We start from the raw sequence: 22,657 nt of genomic DNA, 5'->3' as shown, positions 1-22,657 counted from the left end.
TGTTTCTAATGCAAACAATACAAATGATTTGACCCAGTCTGATATTGTTCCAATTTTTGCTAAATAAAAGCAATTCTGTTAACTAGAGTAAATATGTTAATTTTGTGCAATTGTGTGCATGAAGCTGGTATAAAACTGGAGTAGTGAGTTTTATTTCACTGAAAACAGTTGGGAATTGCTTTCCTTTTGTTTCTTTTTTTGTTTTTATTCAAAGAACAGTATTTTCTGATCTGTGTTATTATTGTATGGTGGAGCTTAAATAGCTTACACTCACTTTCAGGAGACTTGAGTATAAATTCTTTTATGTAAACTTTGTAGATGGAACAAAGAGGAATTAAGAACTCTGTGAATGCCCCAGCTGTAGAGATGAAAATTAATCAGTCCAAGTCATAACGTCCATTCTCTATCTGAACAGGTTACAAACCATGTGACCCGCAGGTTATCAGGGACCGTGTTGCTCACATGGAGTTCTGTTACCAAGAGCTGTGCCAACTTGCAGCTGAGCGCAGGGCCCGCTTGGAGGAGTCGCGGCGCCTCTGGAAATTCTTCTGGGAAATGGCTGAAGAAGAGGGTTGGATCAGGGAGAAGGAACAGATCCTGTCATCTGATGACTATGGGAAGGACCTAACCAGTGTTGTACGTCTCATGAGTAAACATAAGGCATTTGAAGATGAAATGAGTGGTCGTAGTGGCCACTTTCAGCAGGCGATAAAAGAAGGTGAAGAGATGATTGCGGAGGAGCATTTTGGGTCTGAGAAAATCAGAGAAAGGATTAAGGACATTAGGGAGCAGTGGGCTAACTTGGAACAGTTATCTGCCATTAGGAAGAAGCGACTGGAGGAAGCCTCTCTCCTTCACCAATTTCAGGCTGATGCTGATGATATCGATGCGTGGATGTTGGACATCCTCAAAATTGTCTCCAGCAATGATGTTGGCCATGATGAGTATTCCACTCAGTCTTTGGTCAAGAAACACAAAGATGTGGCTGAAGAGATTGCAAGCTACCGGCCAATCATTGACTCGCTTCATGAACAAGCAAAGGCTCTACCGCAGGAACATGCTGGATCTCCAGATGTGCAAGGCAGATTATCCGGAATAGAGGAAAGATACAAAGAGGTTGCTGAGCTGACTCGGCTGCGTAAACAAGCCTTGCAGGATACCCTTGCTCTTTATAAAATGTTTAGTGAGGCAGATGCTTGTGAGCTTTGGATTGATGAAAAGGAGAAGTGGCTGAATAATATGCAGATTCCAGAGAAGCTGGAGGACCTGGAAGTGATCCAGCACAGGTGAGAATGTCTTTACCAAGAGGTTTGGGGAATACTGACTGCAATTTTTTTTTACACCAGCTACCTTTCTCACCTTGCTTGTGGCTCAGATTATCTAATGCTTACATGATCTTTTTTGATTTGGTTTTTCTTCTTTCTGCTTCAGATTTGAAAGCTTAGAACCAGAAATGAACAATCAGGCATCACGTGTTGCAGTAGTGAACCAAATTGCTAGACAGCTAATGCACAGTGGCCATCCAAGTGAGAAGGAGATCAAAGCACAGCAAGATAAACTCAACACAAGGTATGTGAAAGCCTTGTGCTCATCAATGTGACATGAAACAACTACAGTGGGGTCATTTGTGTTTCTTATATGGTTTTTAAGATATTCTGATACTGTTACCTGAAGTATCTTCAAGGTGGGCCTTCAAAACTTCTGAAAGAAAAAGAGCCATATTTTTCAAATATTTGATTAACAGGTGGAGTTTTGCTGTTAACTTCAATCAGGTCCTGAGTGTATCAGCACCTTGATTTAAGAGCTGGAAATTTACTGTAATGACTACTATGATAAAGAAGAAACCAGTTTTGTGTAAACTCACTCATTTGTTGGCTTCAAAGTAAACTGACGGAGTACATTTAATGTGAAAATCAGATGTAGCTAGCAATTTTTCACTTGAGGAAAAATGATACTTTTAAGATTGCCGGTACTTGTCATACCCTGATATACATCATAGCTTGGTTAACGGCTGTTTTGCTAAAACTGTTGATTATACGTGAAGGACTGAAAAAACACGCATGAATATTTAAATTATTTCATGGTTTACCAAGCTAATCTAAGTAACCACTCACTCAGTGATGTTCTTACAGCCTTTTCCCTTACTATACACAAATCTCAATTTCTCTGCTTTTCTCTCCTCACAAATTTCAGATGGAGCCAGTTCAGAGAATTGGTAGATAGGAAGAAGGATGCTCTGCTTTCTGCTCTGAGTATCCAGAACTACCATCTTGAATGTAATGAAACCAAATCCTGGATTAGGGAAAAGACCAAAGTGATTGAATCCACACAAGATCTGGGTAATGATCTGGCTGGAGTGATGGCCCTGCAGAGGAAGCTGACGGGCATGGAACGTGACCTGGTAGCCATTGAAGCCAAGCTAAGTGACCTGCAAAAAGAGGCAGAAAAGTTGGAATCTGAGCATCCTGACCAGGCACAGGCTATCCTTTCACGGCTCGCAGAAATCAATGATGTATGGGAAGAAATGAAGACCACCCTCAAGAACCGGGAAGAGTCCCTTGGAGAGGCAAGCAAACTGCAGCAGTTCCTGAGAGATCTGGATGACTTCCAGTCTTGGCTGTCCAGAACACAGACTGCAATTGCATCAGAAGATATGCCAAACACACTGACAGAGGCTGAGAAACTGCTCACTCAACATGAGAATATTAAGAATGAAATCGACAATTATGAGGAAGATTATCAGAAAATGAGGGACATGGGTGAGATGGTGACACAGGGACAGACTGATGCTCAGTACATGTTCTTACGCCAGCGCCTACAAGCTTTGGACACTGGATGGAATGAGCTCCACAAAATGTGGGAGAACAGGCAAAATCTCCTTTCCCAGTCTCATGCCTACCAGCTGTTTCTCAGAGATACCAAGCAAGCAGAAGCATTTCTTAATAACCAGGCAAGCGGTCAACTTAAACCTTATTTTGTTTCTACAGCTTGGCCCCCTATACTGTAAGCAATTAAGAAACAAGATCATTTGGCAGGAGAGCTACAAATGGATTGATTGCCCTTTTTTAAATTATAACTTGCTTTTTATATTTTACTTGTAACTGTTCTTTGGAGATAGTTCTTTTCAAATATAGTGAATCTGTTGTTGGAGCAGACAGCATAGCCTGAGTGTAATACTTTCCTCTGTCTGATTTATGCTTTCATCACAGGAGTATGTTTTGGCACACACAGAAATGCCCACTACCTTGGAAGGAGCAGAAGCTGCTATTAAAAAACAGGAGGATTTCATGACCACGATGGATGCCAATGAAGAAAAGATCAATGCGGTTGTAGAGACTGGCAGGAGGCTGGTTAGTGATGGGAATATTAACTCAGATAAAATCCAGGAGAAAGTGGACTCTATTGATGACAGGTAAGGTCAGAATGATGGTGGAGTGTAGCTGTTCATACTTCTGTTCTCTGAGAGATGACCTTTTGCCAGAATCCAGAGGCAAAGTAACACATTAGAAAATGTCTGTTGCAGAGTGTTTTCTTTGTCCTATGAAAAATCAGAAACTGTGGTGTTTCAAAGATGTGCTGGGCTATCTTAATTAAATACATCTCTCATTTTCTAGAGACATACTAATGAATTCACTGGACGGAATTTGGCTATATAATTCTGGGAGTATTAACAGCCTTCATCTTATGGAGGGATGTACCAGTTAGCTGTATCTGGTTCCACAAGTCTTAGTTTTCTCTGCTACCTCCTACTTGATTTAACGATAATAATCTATTCCTGTCCTTCCTTGTATTCCTGTCCTTCCTTGGATGAAGGAATGCGGCTCTTCAAGAGTATGGTTGGCGTTGTATCTTCCCCACCCACTTGGCTTTGATCGCCTTTTCCAACTTGTCTGGACCTTTTGAAATCAGATTAGGAAGCACTGGTACAAATGTCTCTTCTGTCCTAGAACAGGTCTTTTGCTTCGTCTCTTTAGCTGTGGCATGGATGCTATAGAATGTTAAGAGTTTCTTTTTCTTCAAAAACCAAATGTTCAGATTTAATGTCTGTGATTCATATTATTTTCTGGGTTTGGTTTGAATAATAGTGGAGTCTTTCAAGACACTTTTCAATCACGAGTGTCAGAACACAGCAGTAAGTTCATATGGAACTTTTATATCAGATGATCCTTCTATCAGACTTGCAACCTCCCACAGACAGCAATCTCAGAATTATGCTGATGCCTATATCTCCAAGGAGAAACGGAACTGATGTAGTTTAGAAAACATTGTGCCTTTCGTGTTTTGGCACACATATCCCTCTGTGCAGATATCCACTTTAGCTGTAGCTCATGGCTTCAAGAAACGTGGATATTCCTGTTCCCAGAGCTTGCTGAGGGGCTCTGAGCCCTCTGACACCTAATCCTGAGGATTCTTCATTTTTTCATTGTCTCTCTAATCAGCTTGACTCTCTTTAGATCCCAAAGAGAATGTGCAAAGGCCAGGAAGAGGAGATCATGTGAAAGCAATCAAGGTGAAAGCCAGAAAATGAATTTTCTTTATTTACCCTCTCTGACTTCCAGTGTCCTGTGCTGTAAGTTTTCCCATCCGTTTACGAGTGCAGGAGGAGTTGATCCTGGTCTTCTTGTCAAGTTTCTTCTTTCTGCAGCTTCTGGAATATTAAAAGATAGTATCCAAGTATATAGTAGCGAATGGTCAGCTGCTTCTTCCAGCCCTTTCTGAGGTGGCTGGAGTGGGAGACAGCTTCATCCTCCGTCCTGTGTGCTCTGCAGAGAGGTTCCTGCAGCCCTAGCTGTGGTGCTCTGATGACTGTTTCCCGCCAGTGCAACTACTCCTCTGTGTCCCCATTGTCCTGTGGCACTGCAGCTGGCCACCTGGGCCATCCTGGCTGTGGGATGACTGCTGGAGTTCCTACTCTGAATGACAGGCGAGTCCTAGAGACAGTTACTTTTTTTTTTTTTTTTTAAGCCCACTCTTTTTCAACTCACTTCCTCAATTCCAAAGCTATTTATGCAGAGCACTGCAAAAACCATCCGGTGGGCTGCTATTCAGGAAATCCGTGTGATTGCTCTTGGAGTCTGTAAGGCTGATAAGCCTCAAGAACAAAGCCTTCAGGCTGGGTTTAGTGGGAGTGGTAGCAAAGGAAGCCTCTTTGGTTTAACAAAAAACTGCTCTCCCAACCAGGCTCCACCTGGATGTATAACAAAGGACCAAAACAAACAAGTACAAATATGTGTGGTGGCTTCATACTTCCCATGTGGAGCTCTTTGTAGTTTTTATTATTGTTAATAGTGTTTTTTATAGTTGTGCTTTCAAGCTGTTGCAGAGGAGACCCCACTGTCCGTTGACGGAGTTGCAGAGGAGACCCCACTGTCCGTTGACAGAGTAGACGGACACTGTCGTAAAATGCTTACCGTCTAAATAGACACGATAGGCATCAGGCTGAGGAAGGAGAGGAGAGAGCAAAACCAGAGTGGAGCTGTGCAGTAGGAGATAAAAGTCTTCAGCACAATCTTTTTGTGCAGCTCATAGGGAAGAGCAAATGTGAGTGTGTAAATGGAGAAAGGGTGAAGGAAGGAGAAGATGTGTTTGAATAAAGCTATCAGTAGCTATCTTTTCCAGATAGGAAAGAAGCTGGTCTCCCTGGTGCAGCTGTCCCTGCTTTGATGAGTACTGCTGTTTCTGCCAGCCCGAGGGAAAGCATGTTTTCCTCCATTTTCTCTTGGAAGAGTGTAAGGGGACTGCCCTAGTCTGTATGCCTACACATGGCCTCTCTGATTTTGCAAAGGAAACTTAGTTTAAAGACAGTGGCAGATCTGACTCAGATTGTGATCTGGAGATGTTTTTCATCAACTTTTGTATTTGTGCAGCTTTCTGCTCAAGAGAGAACAGCAGTAATTTTTATTCCTGCCTGTTCAGAAAGGGGTGTGCCTCTTATTTGCTGGAACAGCTAAAGAAGCTAAGATAGCCTAGCGTATATCCCAGTATTCTTAGCAGACAGTTGCGTTCATGCTACATGTAAGATTTATTATTCCTGCAAGGGCTTTGAAACCCACAGGCTTACAGTTAAACCACGAGTGATTCTGTCAGTTTTCAGCATTGTTAGCATTCTCAGGGGCCTCTGGGGAGACAGCATAGAACATAGTGGCAAATTTTGGTGCTCTGCTCTTGGATTAATTTGAGTCAGACACCACCTCGTGCTGAACAGATCTCATTTTCTTGTTTTAGATTCTTCATAATGTTGCCACAAAGGGAAGATGCCCCATGTTTTAACTGACTACGGTACATTCCCTATCCCCTCTTTTTACCAAGTCTGGCTTAGATTGGACATTTGGATCTGAGGTTGCCTCTTCAGTAGAGCAAACTCTTTTGTGCAAGCATGAGATCTTATTCCACAATTATTTTAGCAAATTAATAAGAAGCAGTCATTGACAACCTTAAGTGTGACAGGATCTGAGCTTCTGGTCCTTCTCTGCAGCGTGTGTCTTGGAATAGAAGGGATTTGGCTGTGATGACTATAATCAGCAGCTGAACAGTAAGCTTGGTGCTTTTCTTCACCCTCCAGTGATGGCTGAGTGCTTGTAGCCATCAGCAGAGCTGCAGTCCAGCCTGTCTACTACCCCAGCATTCCTGACTGGCTCAGCTGGGGCCTTCACACACACAGCCAGGGAAGCAGAGTGACCAGGCAGCCTCCTTAACACCACCCTCTTCTAGGATCTGGATAAAAATTAGTATTGTGAAGAGTTCTTCTCCAGTCCATCTGCCTAACTCCCTTCTAATGCACTGGTAGTAGATGGTAGGAGAAGCCTTCTAGTGGTAGGGATAGTTATGCACAGAAAATTCAAAATCTGTTCTTGAAGCTTTTAAAGAACAATTTAGGGAAACCTGAACAAGGAATTAATGATGTTGAGGTATAGCTAGTCTGGGTCAGGAGAATGGACTAAATGACTCCTTAATTTAGTGATGAAAATACAGGAATTCCTGCCTATTCCAGCAGTGTCCATCCTCAGAATACTACATCTTCAAGTATCCGGTTAAAACCATGTTACAGTTCAGCTCTGATCTTAGAGAATATTCTCTCAGTCGCACTTCAGGAGCTGAACAATCAAACAGGCTTTTACAGCGTAATAGCTCTAAGCATCAAAGATCATATTTGTTATGCTGAGGATAAATGAAAAACAAGGAAAGCAAATTATGTCATTGGTTTGATATCCCTGCATGGTTTCCCTTCAGAGTTACTGAAGTTAGTATTTCTAGCACTCTTTGTGTGATATATTTTTTAGCTGTTTAAACTCTCAGTGTAAGAACTTCTCTACTTTTAACTCTATTCAAATGTCATGAAAATTGTCCTTTCAGTTTCACAGCTCGTGTCCTTTCCTGAATACATGAGTCTAGAATGTAATCTAGCCTTAAATCTATGAAATCATCATGATAAAATCACCCAAATAATTCTTGCTTCATTTTAGCAACCTGAGTAATGAACTGTATTTGCCCGGGTGTATGAAAAACAGCCAAGAAAGAGTGGAATGAAACCCAATGATGTTAGCTATGTTACAGAGATTTTTCCTAAGGCATAGTTTGTGTCCTTTCCTTTGTGTGGTCTCAGAGAACACCTGTCAAAACTTCAGAATTACCTGGGCTTGGAGTCCAGTCTCTTGCTTTGATGGTTACATTTGTCTTCCTTGCCATCTGATCTGTAAATCAGTTTTCTTGATGTACAGCTATATAGATGTTGCTTGCCTGGTTATTCAGGTGAAGCTGTTGAGACAAAAGAGAAGCAATTTGTAGTTCTGTAAAGGGGTTTCTCCTGTTCTTCTGCCTACAGACGTTTTGCTTTTATGTAAACTGTATTCCTTGTGTTTCTGAAGTGAGTAAATTCAGACCAGAGGGCTCCCTGTGGTAGCTTATTGTAGATCAGCAAAAGTGGTATCCTAATCCAGTTGTTGTCATCAACATGTAATTTATAGTCCTTTAGAATATCATGAATCTCTGGAGATTTCCACTAATATGGATTTATTTAGCTGTTGCCATTATGTGCTGAGATCATCTTATAAATTGCCACCCTTTAAAATAATTTCTTTCTAACCTTATTTATCTTAAGTTATTAAAAAGGGCAGCAATATTTCACTTTAAGGCCTTGTACAGTGAAATATGAACATATCTAACACAATACAGTGTTATAGCAGTACATAGAGTTTATCTTATTTACTCTGTCTCCCCATCTAAATCACCAATAATGAAAGTACTGAAGGACAGGGACAACTACTCCAAATTAAGCATGAGTTAAAAACATGTTCAGAGATAGCTTGAGAATCAGCTCTTCAGGCTCCACATCTACCTAAAGAACCCAGCAAGACCTTTGGGACTGCCAGCATAACTCATCCTTCAAGGGGCAAATAGTTGTGAATTAAAAATAGGGCTTCTAGACTAACCTTTTCTTTTCTTCTGTCTTAAAAATATGTTCTAGTGTGCACCAGGCTTCTATTTGCAGAAGCATGCAGGTGTGTCCCATGTGGGGTTTGTTAAACAGCACTTGGAAGGTTATATAAACCACTCCAGCTTTGTTCAGGGGAAGGCGGTGCTGAGCTATAGTGAAGGGGCATTATAAAGAGCATTACAGCAAGTACACACTTCGCAAGAGCCGCATAACACAATTTTATTGTTGTGATTTTGCAGATAGTTTTCTTATGTTATTTTGGCAAACAGTCTGAACTTTCCTGTGGTCTTGAAAATAGTGGATCATATTCTGTACATAACACTTGTGAAACCCTGCTGACTTCAAACATTTCCGTGTGTTTTTAACTGGTCAGAAAAAGAAGTGGATGCTGCACTTAAGTAAGCACATTAAATAACACGTGCATATCTGAGCTTCAAAACTGTCCTTCACAAGGGCAGTTCAAAGCGCACATCACATACTTATTCAACATGTGTGTCCCAAAGAGGACACAGGAATGAATATATCACATGCTTGCATGAAATGCCTATTTCAAGGCTTTTTTCTCTGCTGTTATTTTTTTTACTAGACATAGGAAGAACCGTGAAGCGGCCAGTGAACTTCTGATGAGACTGAAAGATAACAGAGATCTTCAAAAGTTTCTTCAGGATTGTCAGGAGGTAAATAATGTCTTTTCACTTCTGTTGCTAAAAGCTGCATTCTGCAGAAGAGCATTCTTAGCCCATATTTTATGAAGACTGGAATACTCAACATTTTGCAGTCAAGTCTTCCAGTAGTATTTAGTGTGGAGTAAACAAATTAAAAAAAAACACCCTACCCAAAGCCCTGCATAAAAAATATTGTTTGGTTTTTTTATTCTCATTAACTGCATTTCCTTTTGTCATCTAAGCTAAAGACAGGGAGAATTGCTAAAAGCAGTGAAGATTTTCTGCTGTGCTATAAATTAATCATATGGAATCTGGTGGGTTTAGCATTGAACTCACTGAGAATTTTGTCCACAGCTGTATATGGCAGGAGATTTCAAGTGATTACTACAAAACAATTATCAGAATAATAGGAGGTTAGGAACAAGAAGGTAGCAGGATTAACCTGGATCATGTTTAATGTGTTACTTATGTGATAGTTTGTGTGTGTTTAAAATTGTTAAGTACTAGAGCATTTAAAAAAAGATATCCTATCCAGATTTTTTAGTGACTTACATGGACTGTTTACACTGAAGGCAACATTTTAAGCTAGGAATAATCTTGTTCATAGCATGCAGAATTAATCAAGTAATTTTCAGGTTGTTTCATGCAGTTCTGACAGATATTAAAGAGCCTTGCCTGTGATATGCATTAAAAACTAGCTATCTGAAACCTGCAAAGAGAGCTGACTATGACAAAGCTGTGCTTATAAATTCAAGAGTCAGTACATGAGCTGCACCTCTTAGCCAGCTGCAAGAGACTGGAAGTCACTGTGTCTGAATGGATTGCTCCTCTGCTGGGATTTCGTACAAGAAACAAAACAAAATGATGATCATAAACTGGGCAAATGATGTTTACTGCTTGGTTGCCTGGATGCAGTCTGTTTTCCTGCATTGCGTAAGCTAACCATGAACTTGGCTTAAGTTGCTCCTTCCTTGGTAGTGAAAACATGACAGATTAGCAAAAAATGTGCTGTTATTAGCAGCAGCTTTTTCCTTCCTCTGTAACATCTCTAGTACAAAATCCCCCTGGCTCTTGGAGCTCTTCTAGCCTCTGTGACAATGTGGTTGTGTTCCCTAGGATCTGTGTTTTCCCCTATATCATTGAAAGAAAAAGGAGAACATAAAAGCTCTAGTGTCTGGCTGCCTGAATGCCTTTCCCCTTGGTTATTTCTCTCCAGCCACTAAAGCATGGATGTCTCGACTGCAGGGTTCAAAGACAGAACTTACAATACCAAAATGGTACAAATTTCTCAGTCCTTTTTGAGAGGTCATTAGCCTTGACCGTATTGAATGGTGCTTTTCCGAGAAGACAGCCATAATGAGACTTAGAATTTGCATTAGCATGATTACAAAGTGCCCACTGGTACCTTTGCTGGGCTGGAGGGATTGTGTGATGGAGTGCCTCTGTCCTGTGGGGTGGAAGGGAGCCAAAGGAACACCTTGTCCTTTGCATTTTCATTAGCACTGGCCATAAAGCTGAGATTTTTTAGGAAACAGATTTGAACCAGTCTCCCTTTCACCTGGCAGTGATCCTTTGGCCTTCCTGCCCGCCGCATTCAGGATGGTTTCCCATCCATCTATAACTTGAGGAAAGGAAGAGTGTTTTCTGCAGTGTGCTCCTTCCCCAGGGCAGCCACTTTCCTCAGGGGTCACTCTCTGCTGAAGCGTTATTGTAAGTGTGGCCTCCTGCCCCTGGCTCCTTCCTGCCTCTGACTAACAGACGAGGCGGCGAGCAGGCTCAGTGGCACTTGAGGAGGTGCCAGGATAATGCTCAGCAATGATAAATCTTTCCTCCGGGTCACAGGCGAGGGAAAATGCAGCAGTTTCTTGTTGGTAGTCAAATAAACTGTCACAGGTTAATCCTGGGGTGTTGCTTTGTTTTTGTTTGTTTCTCCCATTCCATAAATATGAATATGTTCAATAAATCACCAAGTGAAAGAATTTATATATATGAAGAGTGACAGTAGAAAATCCTAAGAGGAGATGTGGTAAATTTTGCCATTTAGTTTTCTATGACTCCCTACTCTCTCACAGCTCACCTTAGAAGAGATTAAAACCTATCTTCCCAATAAGTGCTTAGAAGTCCCAGCAGTGTCTGGGCTGATTTCTCTAGGGATGCTAGAGTGAAAGCATTTGGCGAGACTGCACGTCAGAAGTTTTTCTGCCCGCTCACAGAGTGTGCTGGCAGGTTTTGTCATGCAGTGCAGGCGGCTGTGAGCCTTATGCCGCAAGATAGGCTATGTCAACTCGGGTATTTGCAGTGTCTGGGAAGTAGAGCAGCAGTCGGTGCTCTTTCACCTCCCCTTGTTGCTCTGCCAGATTTACAAGGGTTTCGTCTCTGTATTTCCCTTAGGTCATGCCTGGGTTTTGTGTTCAGAGTGTTACAGCTCTCTGGGACCTGATAGCAGAAACAAATACTGGAGGAATAAACACTCCAAGTGTTAATCTGAGGCATTGTTTTAGGGAATTACTGTCTTGGGTTTTAAATCTAGTTTTGCACCGAAGACACTGACTTCCAGTGACTATGGTAGCTGCAAAACCCAGATTTTAATTATCCCTTAAATTCTTTATTTGCACTTCTGTGTTATCAGAAGGCACATCCATTGTACAGCTGCCTATATAAGGTCTTTATTTACATGGGCAATTTTTCTTGATAGCAAGATTAGATGAGGCATTTCTTTGATTGCTCTGATAAGTTTTCCATTTTGTGGAGATACAGTGCCTTTAAGGGACAATTTAAAAAAAGATTTTTGAATGCTAAATGAATTTGTTGCCCTTTATCCTGAGTACATGGCAGAGAACTGGTGAGTCTCGCCTCTGCTCTGTTACTCTTCTTGCCAGGGTGCTTCCTCAGTAGGACAACATGCCTCGCTGAAGTGCCCTTCTAGACGAAGTTTGGATGTGTTTTGACATTTTCCACTTGAGTAGGCGATTCTAAATATGTGGAAAACGAATCTTTTTAAAATTCTGTAAACGTTCCTGTGAGTGTGGTTTTTATCCATACCTAAGGGATAGATAAAGCAGTCAGACTCACCCGAGGAGGAAATTTGATGTTGGCTGCTGTGATCATTTTCACATTCTGTTTGCCCTTGGCAAATAAGCTATTTCTTAAAGTATTGATTTTCTCTAGTGTTGATCTGGAAATTGTTCTCAGTATCTTTGTATTCGCAGAAAATCAGAATGAAATCAATGTGGGATTTTATATAACGGAAAAAGGAAAGGCTTGTGTACCAAAACCATCCTGGAGATTGGACAAATAAACAAATTGATTTATGTAAACATTTATACATAAAAGGCTGTGGGGGAAAGGTACAAATGTGTTGTGAATTGATGGTATGAAACTGTCTCCATTCTTAAGACTTCTGATATGAGTACAGATACAGACTTCCTCATTCAGTGTTTCCCTGGAACATTTACCTTCGGGCTCTGCTTAATCCTGGCGACTGCCTTTTGCATGCCACTTCATTAGCATGTACTTCTGCAGTGTCCTCAGGTCAGTAAGGTTTCTCAGGGGTATGAGGGTGACATTCAGGTCCTGGTCCTGAGTAGCAAGTTGAGTAATGTTGCAAGGGAAAAAGTGGTACAAAAATACACCGTGATCAGTGAGTAGGACTCGTGTCCCTATTTCTCTTGCTCTTGAGCTGGGTGAGACCTGTGTGTTTGAATTTGCTCATGGTGGAGCTGTTTCCATCTGCTTGGGTCACGGGTTATTTATATAACAGAGGTGGATGTTTAACTCTTAAAGAGGTGTATCCTTGACTGAACCCTGAGAAAAAGCAATCTCTAAATCTCGCGCAACTGTTCTGTACTGGCATCTCTTTATCCTTGATCTGGTGGCATTTTGATACTTTGCATTATTTCCCACTACAAATGTTGTTATGAACACCTATGTATTTTCCTTTCCAGCTCTCACTCTGGATCAATGAGAAGATGCTTACAGCCCAGGATATGTCCTACGATGAGGCAAGGAACCTGCACAGCAAATGGCTGAAACATCAGGCGTTTATGGCAGAACTTGCGTCCAACAAAGAATGGCTGGAGAAGATTGAAAAGGTAACTAAAGAACATCTGCACAATGCCTTCACCTTTATCAAAGATGCTTATGCACAGAGAAGGGATCTTTTCTTCTGCAGAACAGGTTCTCATCTCATCTCTCCAGCTAAGGCAAAAGGAAATTTCATTGCTGTAGAATAAGTGTCTCCATCTAACCTCTCCATCTCCATTGTGTCTCCATCTAACCCATTTTATTCCTCATTGATGTATAACTGTTTTTTTATCTAAGACGTTCTCACAGTATAGTTATTGGCTAAGATGCCAATTTAATTTTGTCTAATCTTTCTTATCCGCTAGGAGGAAGGCATAACCTAGTTGTCATACCCAAAGGGTAAAAGGGGCAAGTGTTGTGATTATGAGCTAGTAAGGAGAAGTACTTTCTGGGAAATAACTGAACTTAGGCAAATGGCTGAATTTAGGCTCCCATGCTGCCATGCTTGTTTTCATTCATTCAGGACTATAAGTGGGCTACCTTTCCCCATACAAAATTAGTGCATGAAGTAAAGTACAGCCAGTTTTGTGATTAATTAAGATTCACAGCTCTGTTTCAAGTTACTTTGAAAGCTTTAATATGCTGTGATGAGCTGTACTTCCCCCCCCCACCCCGCCCCCCATTTCTTGTCTCATCTTTAGCTCTGACAGTGGGTTTCTGTTCAGTGTAAGTTAGCTTAATTGCTCGTTTCCTCTCCCACTTTGGCACTCTGTATCCCATTAGAGGCTTTTCTGTGATCTCCAAATAGCAGTACCCTTTAACAGTGTAATTAGAAGGCTGCTGTTAGTACTGGAAGTACGTTTTTAGTGATGCTAATGTATCCTTACCCTTTGCCTCTGAAAAATCAGATTGCAGTAAAGTACCAAAGGTTTATATCAAGCCACAGCTGACAATCTCTGTATTAAATTTACCAGTGGTTGCAGCTATTAAATGTGCTGAGTTTTGAATAGCGCTTGTATCTGAAAAGGTTTTGTCCCTTGTCAGCACCACCCAGGTGCCAAAGAGAATTAAAAGTAAAGAAAATATTTCCAAAACTAATACAATCTTTGTAAAGGGAAAAAGATCTCTTAAGTGTTCTGCTGGTGCTAGGTGTGGGGTTCCCGCTTCCCAAGGAAGATTGTTCCTCTTTGATATTAGCTTAGACCCATGGTAATTGCTGTAACCCATCAACATAACCTTCTTTGGTCACACAGCTCAGTTTTGGTGCTGTAAGCTCCCTCTCCCAGCATTACGGTATGTCTTCTTTGCCCTCCCAGTGAAATAGCCCACGGAAGCTGAAGACAGAGCTTGTTCAGCTGCAGCTCCCTCCTCCGCTGTCACACAGGTGCCTGGGGCAGCCTACTCCACTCCCGTCCCAGCAGTGTCCCCAGGAGCTCCCACAAAGGAACATGTGTAGTGGGGAAGAGAAAGGAGCCCTTGCTTGACCTTCCCATTGTCAAGAAACCCTCTCCTGGCAAAAGACGGACCCGGGAGATGATGTTCTGGAAAGATTCATTGGATAATTGCAGATAGAAAATGAGTGGTTGATGCTGCCAGCAGATGAGGAATCCTGAGTGCTTTCTAATGAGAATAATTTAACTAACGGTCTGTGAGTGCTCCTGAGGAGGTACCATTTTGTTACTCTTTGCTTTGCAGGAGGGAATGCAGCTCATTGCAGAGAAACCAGAGACTGAAGCCATAGTGAAAGAAAAGCTGACAGGTCTCCATCAAATGTGGGAAGAGCTTGAATCCACTACCCAGACCAAGGCTCAGCGTCTCTTTGATGCGAACAAGGCGGAGCTTTTTACCCAGAGCTGTGCTGATTTGGATAAGTGGCTGAATGGTTTGGAGAGCCAAATTCAGTCGGACGACTACGGAAAGGATCTCACCAGTGTAAACATCTTGTTGAAGAAGCAGCAGGTAAATGGAGCGCAGGTTGCACAGTGGACTGACAGCAGATTCCTATTCACAAAGGAGTAGATGGGGATCCTTTCAGTTTAGAATAGAATTTACTTACTTTTCTTCCTGTTGTTTCATAAATCTTTAAGGAAAACCAGAAATATGCCCAGAAACAAATCCTCTGTAAATTTCTCGATACAGTCTTTACCTTGTACTGCCTTCCTTCCCTGCATTAATAACTCTGTTCTGTCTCCTGATGTAGTCCTGCAGTCACCAAACACTCCCTCTCTGTAAACGGCTGCCTGCCTCTGATACTGACTTGTCTGAAGCTGCCCAGCCCCTGATTCCCTGCTGTAAAGACAGCAAGGAGTAGCGAGGACAGCAGGGAGCAATGAAGCTGTTGTGTGCAATTAACTGTGCTCCAAAGTTATTCAGGGTGACTTGTGAACAACTGATAGAAGAGATTCAGCTGTGTTGTCCAAAGTCACCATTTACACGAGCAGGCGTAACTGAGGGATGTCGGCAGGTGCCGACAAGTTGTGAATCTGTGTTTAAGCCTTGTTTCTTGCAATATGAATGCTACAATAATTATTAACGTGCTAGATCCTTACTGACCAGTGTCTGTTTTCTTTTCTTATGAAGCTGTTGATTTACCCTAGTTGTATCAACTGCTTTTACATGGGTTTTCAGGACCTTTTTGCCATGTTTCTGTTTAGATGCTGGAGAACCAAATGGATGTTCGTAAGAAGGAGATAGAGGAGCTGCAAAGCCAGGCACGGGCTTTAAGCCAAGAAGGGAAGAATACGGATGAGGTGGATGGCAAGCGCCTTACTGTAGAGAAGAAATTTTTGGAGTTGTTGGAACCTTTGAATGAAAGAAAGGCAAACTTGCTGGCCTCCAAAGAGATCCACCAGTTCAACCGGGATGTGGAGGATGAAATCGTGAGTATAAAAGAAATCCTGTTCCCCAGACAACAGGAAAATGTCACACCTGTTACTGAGCTACCACAGGAAGAAACCTGTTGATGATGTCTCTCAACAGCATTTTGAGTAATGTTGCTTTTTGCATGTTGTGTGCAGCAGCCTCTCTCTGCTGCCATAACTGTATCTGAGGTTGCTTGAAATTAGGTGTACTCTTCTTCTCTTGCTTACAGTTATGGGTCGGAGAGAGAATGGCTATAGCTACATCTACTGATCACGGACACAACCTCCAGACTGTGCAGCTACTAATAAAGAAAAATCAGGTAAGTAGATGCTGTTAGAGTTCCATACCAGTGGTTTCTCCTTAGTGCTGATTCTCCTTAGTGCTGACTAACTCAGGAGAGAAAGGCTTGGGCTAAAATGATGGGTGCTTCTGTGGTGATGTGCTGTAGAGAGGGCGGTGTGAGCACTGGGTGGTGGCATGTTTGGGGGGGACAGAGCCCCCAGTTTGTCCCTACGGGCACATGGCATGTATTTTGCTGCTCCTCTAGAGTTAAGATGCCTGACTGGCAATTCTTATTTGTTTAGTGCAGTGTCTCATCAATCTGCTTTTCTCCTGTGTAGACCCTTCAGAAAGAAATCCAGGGACATCAGCCTCGAATCGATGACATTTTTGAGAGGAGTCAAAACATTATCACCGAGAGCAGCCCCAATGCTGAAGCAATTCAGCAGAGACTTGCAGACTTGCAGCAGCTGTGGAACCTCCTAATCGAGGAGACGGAGAAACGCCACAAGCGCCTCGAGGAGTCTCACAGAGCACAGCAGTACTACTTTGATGCTGCTGAGGCTGAGGCCTGGATGAGTGAGCAGGAGCTCTACATGATGTCAGAAGAGAAAGCCAAAGTGAGCAGCTCCGCAGCGATACCGGTTTGGTTTTAATTGCTTAGCTAGAGGGGGGCAGGTGACATAATTTAATATGTCTCTAATATAATGGTAACATAAACAAATTTAATTCCCCTGTGAAACCTTAGATGATCATCTCTTTTATCTGTTATGACACCTCTGATAGTGTGGAGGATAGGCCTTGATGCACTGAGCCAGTGAAGCATCCTCAGACTGTGGATGGCAACTGTGTGCCTGCCTTTGCAGTAAGGTCAGAGTTACCAATACAGCCCAGTCCAGTTAAGTTTTCTGTTAGTTTTGAATCACTGGGAACAGCACGATGCCCCTGTTTGTGAAACAGGCCTGATGGTCACTCAGTTGATGCCATTAGTCATCAGCTTTTAATCCCAGGGAAGTGAAACTGGAAGAGCATCAGACCGTACCAAAGAGTAGGTGAACTTCTGTTTTTCAAGGAGGTGTAAGAATGCTGTATCTTATTTGTTGTTCACGTAAATATACTGCATTCATTGCCCTGGTAAAATAAAACTCAACTTTGTATCAGTGTAACACATTTCAGGAATGTTCAGTCTTCAGTTAAAAAGAGTTTGTTTTCTTTTTTAAGCTAAGCAATGCAAATAAAAAAGAATATTAATATGAATAGTACATCACAAAAAAAATTTAACAAAAAGGCTTATTAACAATACCAGGTAACACAGAGCTCAGAGTTGTTTTTCTTAGTCATAACAATGCATAGAAAGTTTTGATTGGAATTTCTCCAGGCACTTTGGTGGAGAATCCTTTGGCTTGGGCTCCGTAGTGTTTCTTTTCTTTGACCCAGGCTGACATTGAAGAGCCTGATGAGTGTTCCATTTTTCTGAGCCCTGCACAATCACCAGTGCTGTGTAAACACACAAAGAGCTTCACAGAAGGCAAAATCCAACATGCTTAATGCACAGCTGATGAAATTTAGTTCTACGGCCCAGAGGGGTTGTCGTATTCACTCTTTCACTAGTTGTTTTGTTTTCTTTGGGTACCATTTGCTGTGAACTCAGCTATTAATATATCATTGTCAGAATAACTTGTCTTCAAGCTGTACTTGGGAGCAGTTCGTTATAAATCTTTCTGGCTACGACTGTTTGCTTGCACACCAAGTTGAACTTGTGCGGTGTCTTTCTCTGGAGAAGGGGCTTTGGCTATCATTTTCTGTCACCATAACAGGATGAACAGAGTGCAGTGTCCATGCTGAAGAAACACCAGATTTTGGAACAAGCTGTTGAAGACTATGCTGAAACTGTGCACCAGCTTTCAAAGACCAGCAGAACTTTGGTGGCAGATAACCACCCAGAAAGGTATTAATTGTCTTTTAAAATTGGATTGTGCTTTCTTTTAGTAGTTTGGTCACTTTATTGGGTTGTTCTGACACTCAAATACTACAGCAGAGAGTAAGTAGCTCAGAAAAGCGTGCAGAGGAAGAGGAGTTCAGCCTTGCTCAGTTCAAGATGCATGTTGGACAACCATGGTTTGGGCAAAGACAGTTTGGCCCATATTCACTCTTTGAACCAACTTTTATGTGCAGCCCAAAGGGTCGCAGTCGTGTATCGTTCTGTCCATAGGGCAGGGCTCCCCGAGATCTATCTCCTTTGAGATTCTGGTAGAATCCGAGACTCCAGTCTGGGCACATTAACATCTTGGTTTTGGTAAATTTATCTTAACTTTCATAAATGGCTTTTCCTGTGGGGAGGAATCAGGAAGCTTAGGAACTCTGAGAGCAGCAGCTAAGCAAAACAAATTCTCCATTGGCTTTGACTACAAGGCTGATTTGACTGTGAGGCGGATGTATTTAACTGCTCTGCCTTCACAGCCAGGAAGATAGGGCTGTCTTAGACACTCTCTGCCTCTTGTGGAATGTTGTTATTTAACTCAAAAGCTCTCTCTTGTGGTCATCACAATTTCTGATGAGAGTGGGTTTCCTAGCTGAGTACTGGAATAACAGAGTCAAATTTATGAGGCAGAGGGAAGGCAATTTGCCAGGGGTACATGGCTTAGGCAAAATATAGGTAAAAGATAAGGCAAATAGAAATATTAATCACTTTTGGAAGTGCTGAGCTTTAGGGAGTAAGAAACCCATAAGTACTTCTGAACTTTTAAGCAGAATTTAAATGCAAGTGAAATGCTGCTTGCCTCAGCAGCTCTGTTCCTGCCTGTAATTCTGGAAGAAGACTGGTGTGATCTATGGTCCAAAAAATTGTGGTTCCCAGCTTCCCTCTTGAAAGCCAGGGACATTGTATGTACAGAGAAGAGAAGAGAAGGTTTCTGGCTAGTGCCTTCAGCTGTCATGGCAGAGGGTTGGTCCAGTATATCTGAGTCAAATTTGTGCACGCAGCAAACTTGCATTCAGTGGATTAAATACAAGAGTGATTTCCATTCCTTGTAGGTAATTTTTTCCCCCATTTACTTTTATTATTTGTGAAGGACGATGAGGACTCATTGCTATCTGTTTTTTCCAGTGAGCGTATCAGCATGCGCCAGTCCAAAGTGGATAAGCTGTATGCAGGCCTGAAGGATCTAGCTGAAGAGAGACGGGGCAAGCTGGATGAGAGACACAGGCTGTTCCAGCTTAACCGTGAGGTGGATGACCTGGAGCAATGGATTGCTGAAAGGGAGGTGGTGGCAGGATCCCATGAGCTGGGACAGGACTACGAACATGTAACAGTAAGTTCCTTGGATGTGGCTGCCAGTTGACCTTCCATTTCTGGATGCTGCATGCAGTAGATAGTTAATAGAAAAGGGTGGTTTGCTTGCTGAAATCAGTGTGTAATTACAGCGCTGCATGAGTCCGTTTCTCTGTGTTTCAGATGCTACAGGAGCGATTCCGAGAATTCGCCCGAGACACTGGAAACATTGGACAGGAGCGCGTTGATACTGTTAACCACATGGCAGATGAACTCATCAACTCTGGACACTCAGATGCTGCAACAATTGCAGAGTGGAAGGACGGACTCAATGAGGCCTGGGCTGATCTCCTGGAGCTCATTGACACGAGAACACAAATTCTAGCAGCCTCTTACGAACTGCACAAATTTTACCATGATGCCAAGGAGATCTTGGGACGTATTCAAGACAAGCATAAGAAACTGCCTGAAGAGCTCGGTAGAGACCAGAACACAGTGGAAACGCTACAGAGAATGCACACAACATTTGAGCATGATATCCAGGCCCTCGGCACGCAGGTGTGTAGCGAGTGAGTGGTGCTATCTGTGGGTATAGAAATCTGCAGAGTTCTGCTGCTGCTCTTGGCCCCTCTGTGGCTGGGAAACAGAGTGCTGCCAGCTGCTTTCTAAATGTATTTCTGTGGGAAGAACTTTGCCTGTGTCATTTTTTTATCTGTCTTTCTGCTTCTCTGCCATTGCATTAGGTAAATTAGTTTATCTAAAATAGAAATCCGTAAGTACGCAGTTTTCTGAATATGTAGGTAATTGCTGAACGATATTTCATTTCCTGTCCTTGGCTGAATAAGGAATCATAAAGGCAGAGAACTTCTGTATTGATTTAAAGTAAAGCAGAAAGCTGTGATGTCTCCTGACAGTCTAAGCTTGCAAAGTGCGTAGGAATAGAGACCGGATGGAGGCCAACGCACTTTAGCTCCTCAGGGGACCTTTTTCTGCGGCAGCAGTACGCTGTGTGGCTGGCACAGATGGGGGAATGGTTCACATTGAACTAAGAAAGGTTCATTTGACTTAATGTATTGTCTCTTCAGTCAATTTCTGAAAGGTATTGAACACGTACTGAGTCTGTAAAGAATTTTAATGTGCCAGAGGTAATGCGAATACAGGTTTCAGATTTTTCTGTCCTTAACATTGTTCTTGGGTGTTTTATTAATTGTGCTGTAAGCCACCTTAAATTTTCCTATTCCTCCTGCTACATTTACCTCACTGAATGCAAGACACGACTATTCCATTCCACGGAAGAATCACTATGCCAGACAATACTTGGAGTACAGGGGCAAATATGAAGGAATGTGTAAACCTGATTGGGTTTGTTGTTTTTTTTTTCTTTTAAAAAGAAAACACCACCAGTAAGCCCCAACCAAACCCTCTGCAGCTGAGCAGTTTTTATTTTTCCTTTCTGAGAGGCAGGGGTTTGTAGACCTACAGAGAAGCTTTTTGACTGGTTATGAAGCTGGCCATTCTGATTTAAATATTGCTTTTTCTGATGCTTCCTAGCAGCAATCTGAAGAGATTTAAGGTACATAGTCCAGGCCAAGATTTTATCTGATTTTATCTAATTCCAAAATTTTCGAAGCCAAGGTATGTTAAATAGAAGGTGGCAGCTGCTCATAGAGCACACAGGGGATTTTAAATCAAAAAACAATGCTCAACTGACAAAATGAGAATGGGAGAAGAGAATAAATTGCTTAAGGAATGGAGGAATTATGACTGCATTTATCCCAGGAGGTCGTAAAAATAGCTTTTATGGCCAAGCTGCATGCCAGTTCTTGATTATGTTGCAATTTACGTAGTTGTTTACACTAGAAGAAAGGGGATACAGCAACCATTTGATTTTCCAAGTGTTTACTTTCAGAAGCTTTAGATTTTATACATAAAATGGGAGACATTCATAAAACAGCAATCCCAGCGTCTCAAAAAGGTAATTATAACAAGACCTAAATGAAGGAATCTGTAATCATAGCACAGGCTGTGGTGAAAGCACTTAAGATATTTTTGGGGTGAAACAGCTAGAGCACCGAGATGGATCATTATGGCAGTGGTGTGTTCTCTGAGCCTGTAGCCAGAAGGGCGTTTAATTTGATGTTCAAATTAAAAATAATCATTTAAAAAAAAGAAAATAGCTAATAAAATTATTCTGGGCTCAAAAAATACGTGAAGCAGTCAAGAAGTAGCATTTGATGTCCTGTTTCAGTATTTGGAAGGAAGAGATTTCTGATAGCAGAAGGATCTTTGAATTTCCAACTTTTCTTCTGCTCAAAGTCATTATCAACATTTTTGAACCATCATCTCTGACAGTTAGGGTAGTGGTTTTGATACAGGATTTCCTGAGTGGCATTGTCACTTGTGTGAGAGGGAGAAAATTTGATGATGAAAACGGTCCCCATTTGCCCTAACATTTAACAGTCACTTTGGATCAACACATGATTTTACAGGAGGGTTAGGCAGGGGCAAATCTTTGCTATTTTAGGGGCCCCTTGACCCAACAGTCTTCTCTAAGAAATATTCCCATAGGCATATACTGCCTTAATGACAGAACAAACCGTTTTAATATCAATAAACCAAATATATTTGCGGTGACTTTAGAAAGCCATTGAAATAATGAACTAGGAGGTATAATGTCCCTGTATTTATGACTCAGAAGTATCCAAACGCTGATGTATTTCTCTTACAAAACACGCTAGGTGAGACAGCTGCAGGAGGATGCTGCACGCCTTCAGGCTGCCTATGCTGGAGACAAAGCTGATGACATCCAGAAGAGGGAAAATGAGGTCCTAGAAGCATGGAAGGCGCTGTTGGATGCCTGTGAGGGCCGCAGGGTTAGGCTGGTGGATACAGGAGACAAATTCCGGTTCTTCAGCATGGTTCGTGATCTCATGCTTTGGATGGAAGACGTTATCCGACAGATAGAGGCCCAAGAAAAGCCAAGGTAATGTGGAATATCTTTCCCAGTCAGAAGATAAGGCTGCAAGTCAGCTGAAGAAAAGGCTCAGGATCACTGACCCAGAAATTCAGAGAGAGAGGCTGTCAAAATCTGGTGATGGAGTAGCAGCTTGGTTTTGTGTCTTG

At 42.0% G+C, this 22,657-nt stretch overlaps 1 protein-coding gene across 2 annotated transcripts in view; it reads left to right on the top strand.

Moving 5' to 3' along the window:
• SPTBN1 (spectrin beta, non-erythrocytic 1) overlaps positions 1-22,657 on the top strand; it is a 140,049-nt gene that overhangs the window by 101,319 nt on the left and 16,073 nt on the right. For both annotated transcript variants that reach the window (XM_069850261.1, XM_069850262.1), the window contains 14 exons: positions 416-1,286; positions 1,432-1,569; positions 2,194-2,950; positions 3,210-3,412; positions 9,021-9,111; positions 13,044-13,190; positions 14,818-15,081; positions 15,777-16,001; positions 16,214-16,303; positions 16,605-16,883; positions 18,081-18,211; positions 19,370-19,574; positions 19,718-20,092; positions 22,273-22,517. In XM_069850261.1, coding sequence (XP_069706362.1) covers positions 416-1,286; positions 1,432-1,569; positions 2,194-2,950; positions 3,210-3,412; positions 9,021-9,111; positions 13,044-13,190; positions 14,818-15,081; positions 15,777-16,001; positions 16,214-16,303; positions 16,605-16,883; positions 18,081-18,211; positions 19,370-19,574; positions 19,718-20,092; positions 22,273-22,517 — 4,021 coding nt within the window. The remainder of the gene's footprint in view (positions 1-415; positions 1,287-1,431; positions 1,570-2,193; positions 2,951-3,209; positions 3,413-9,020; positions 9,112-13,043; positions 13,191-14,817; positions 15,082-15,776; positions 16,002-16,213; positions 16,304-16,604; positions 16,884-18,080; positions 18,212-19,369; positions 19,575-19,717; positions 20,093-22,272; positions 22,518-22,657) is intronic.

This window comes from Phaenicophaeus curvirostris, chromosome 2, assembly GCF_032191515.1.
Source record: "Phaenicophaeus curvirostris isolate KB17595 chromosome 2, BPBGC_Pcur_1.0, whole genome shotgun sequence".
In the NCBI taxonomy this organism is placed as follows: domain Eukaryota; kingdom Metazoa; phylum Chordata; class Aves; order Cuculiformes; family Cuculidae; genus Phaenicophaeus; species Phaenicophaeus curvirostris.
This window is presented reverse-complemented; position numbering and strand designations above follow the sequence as displayed.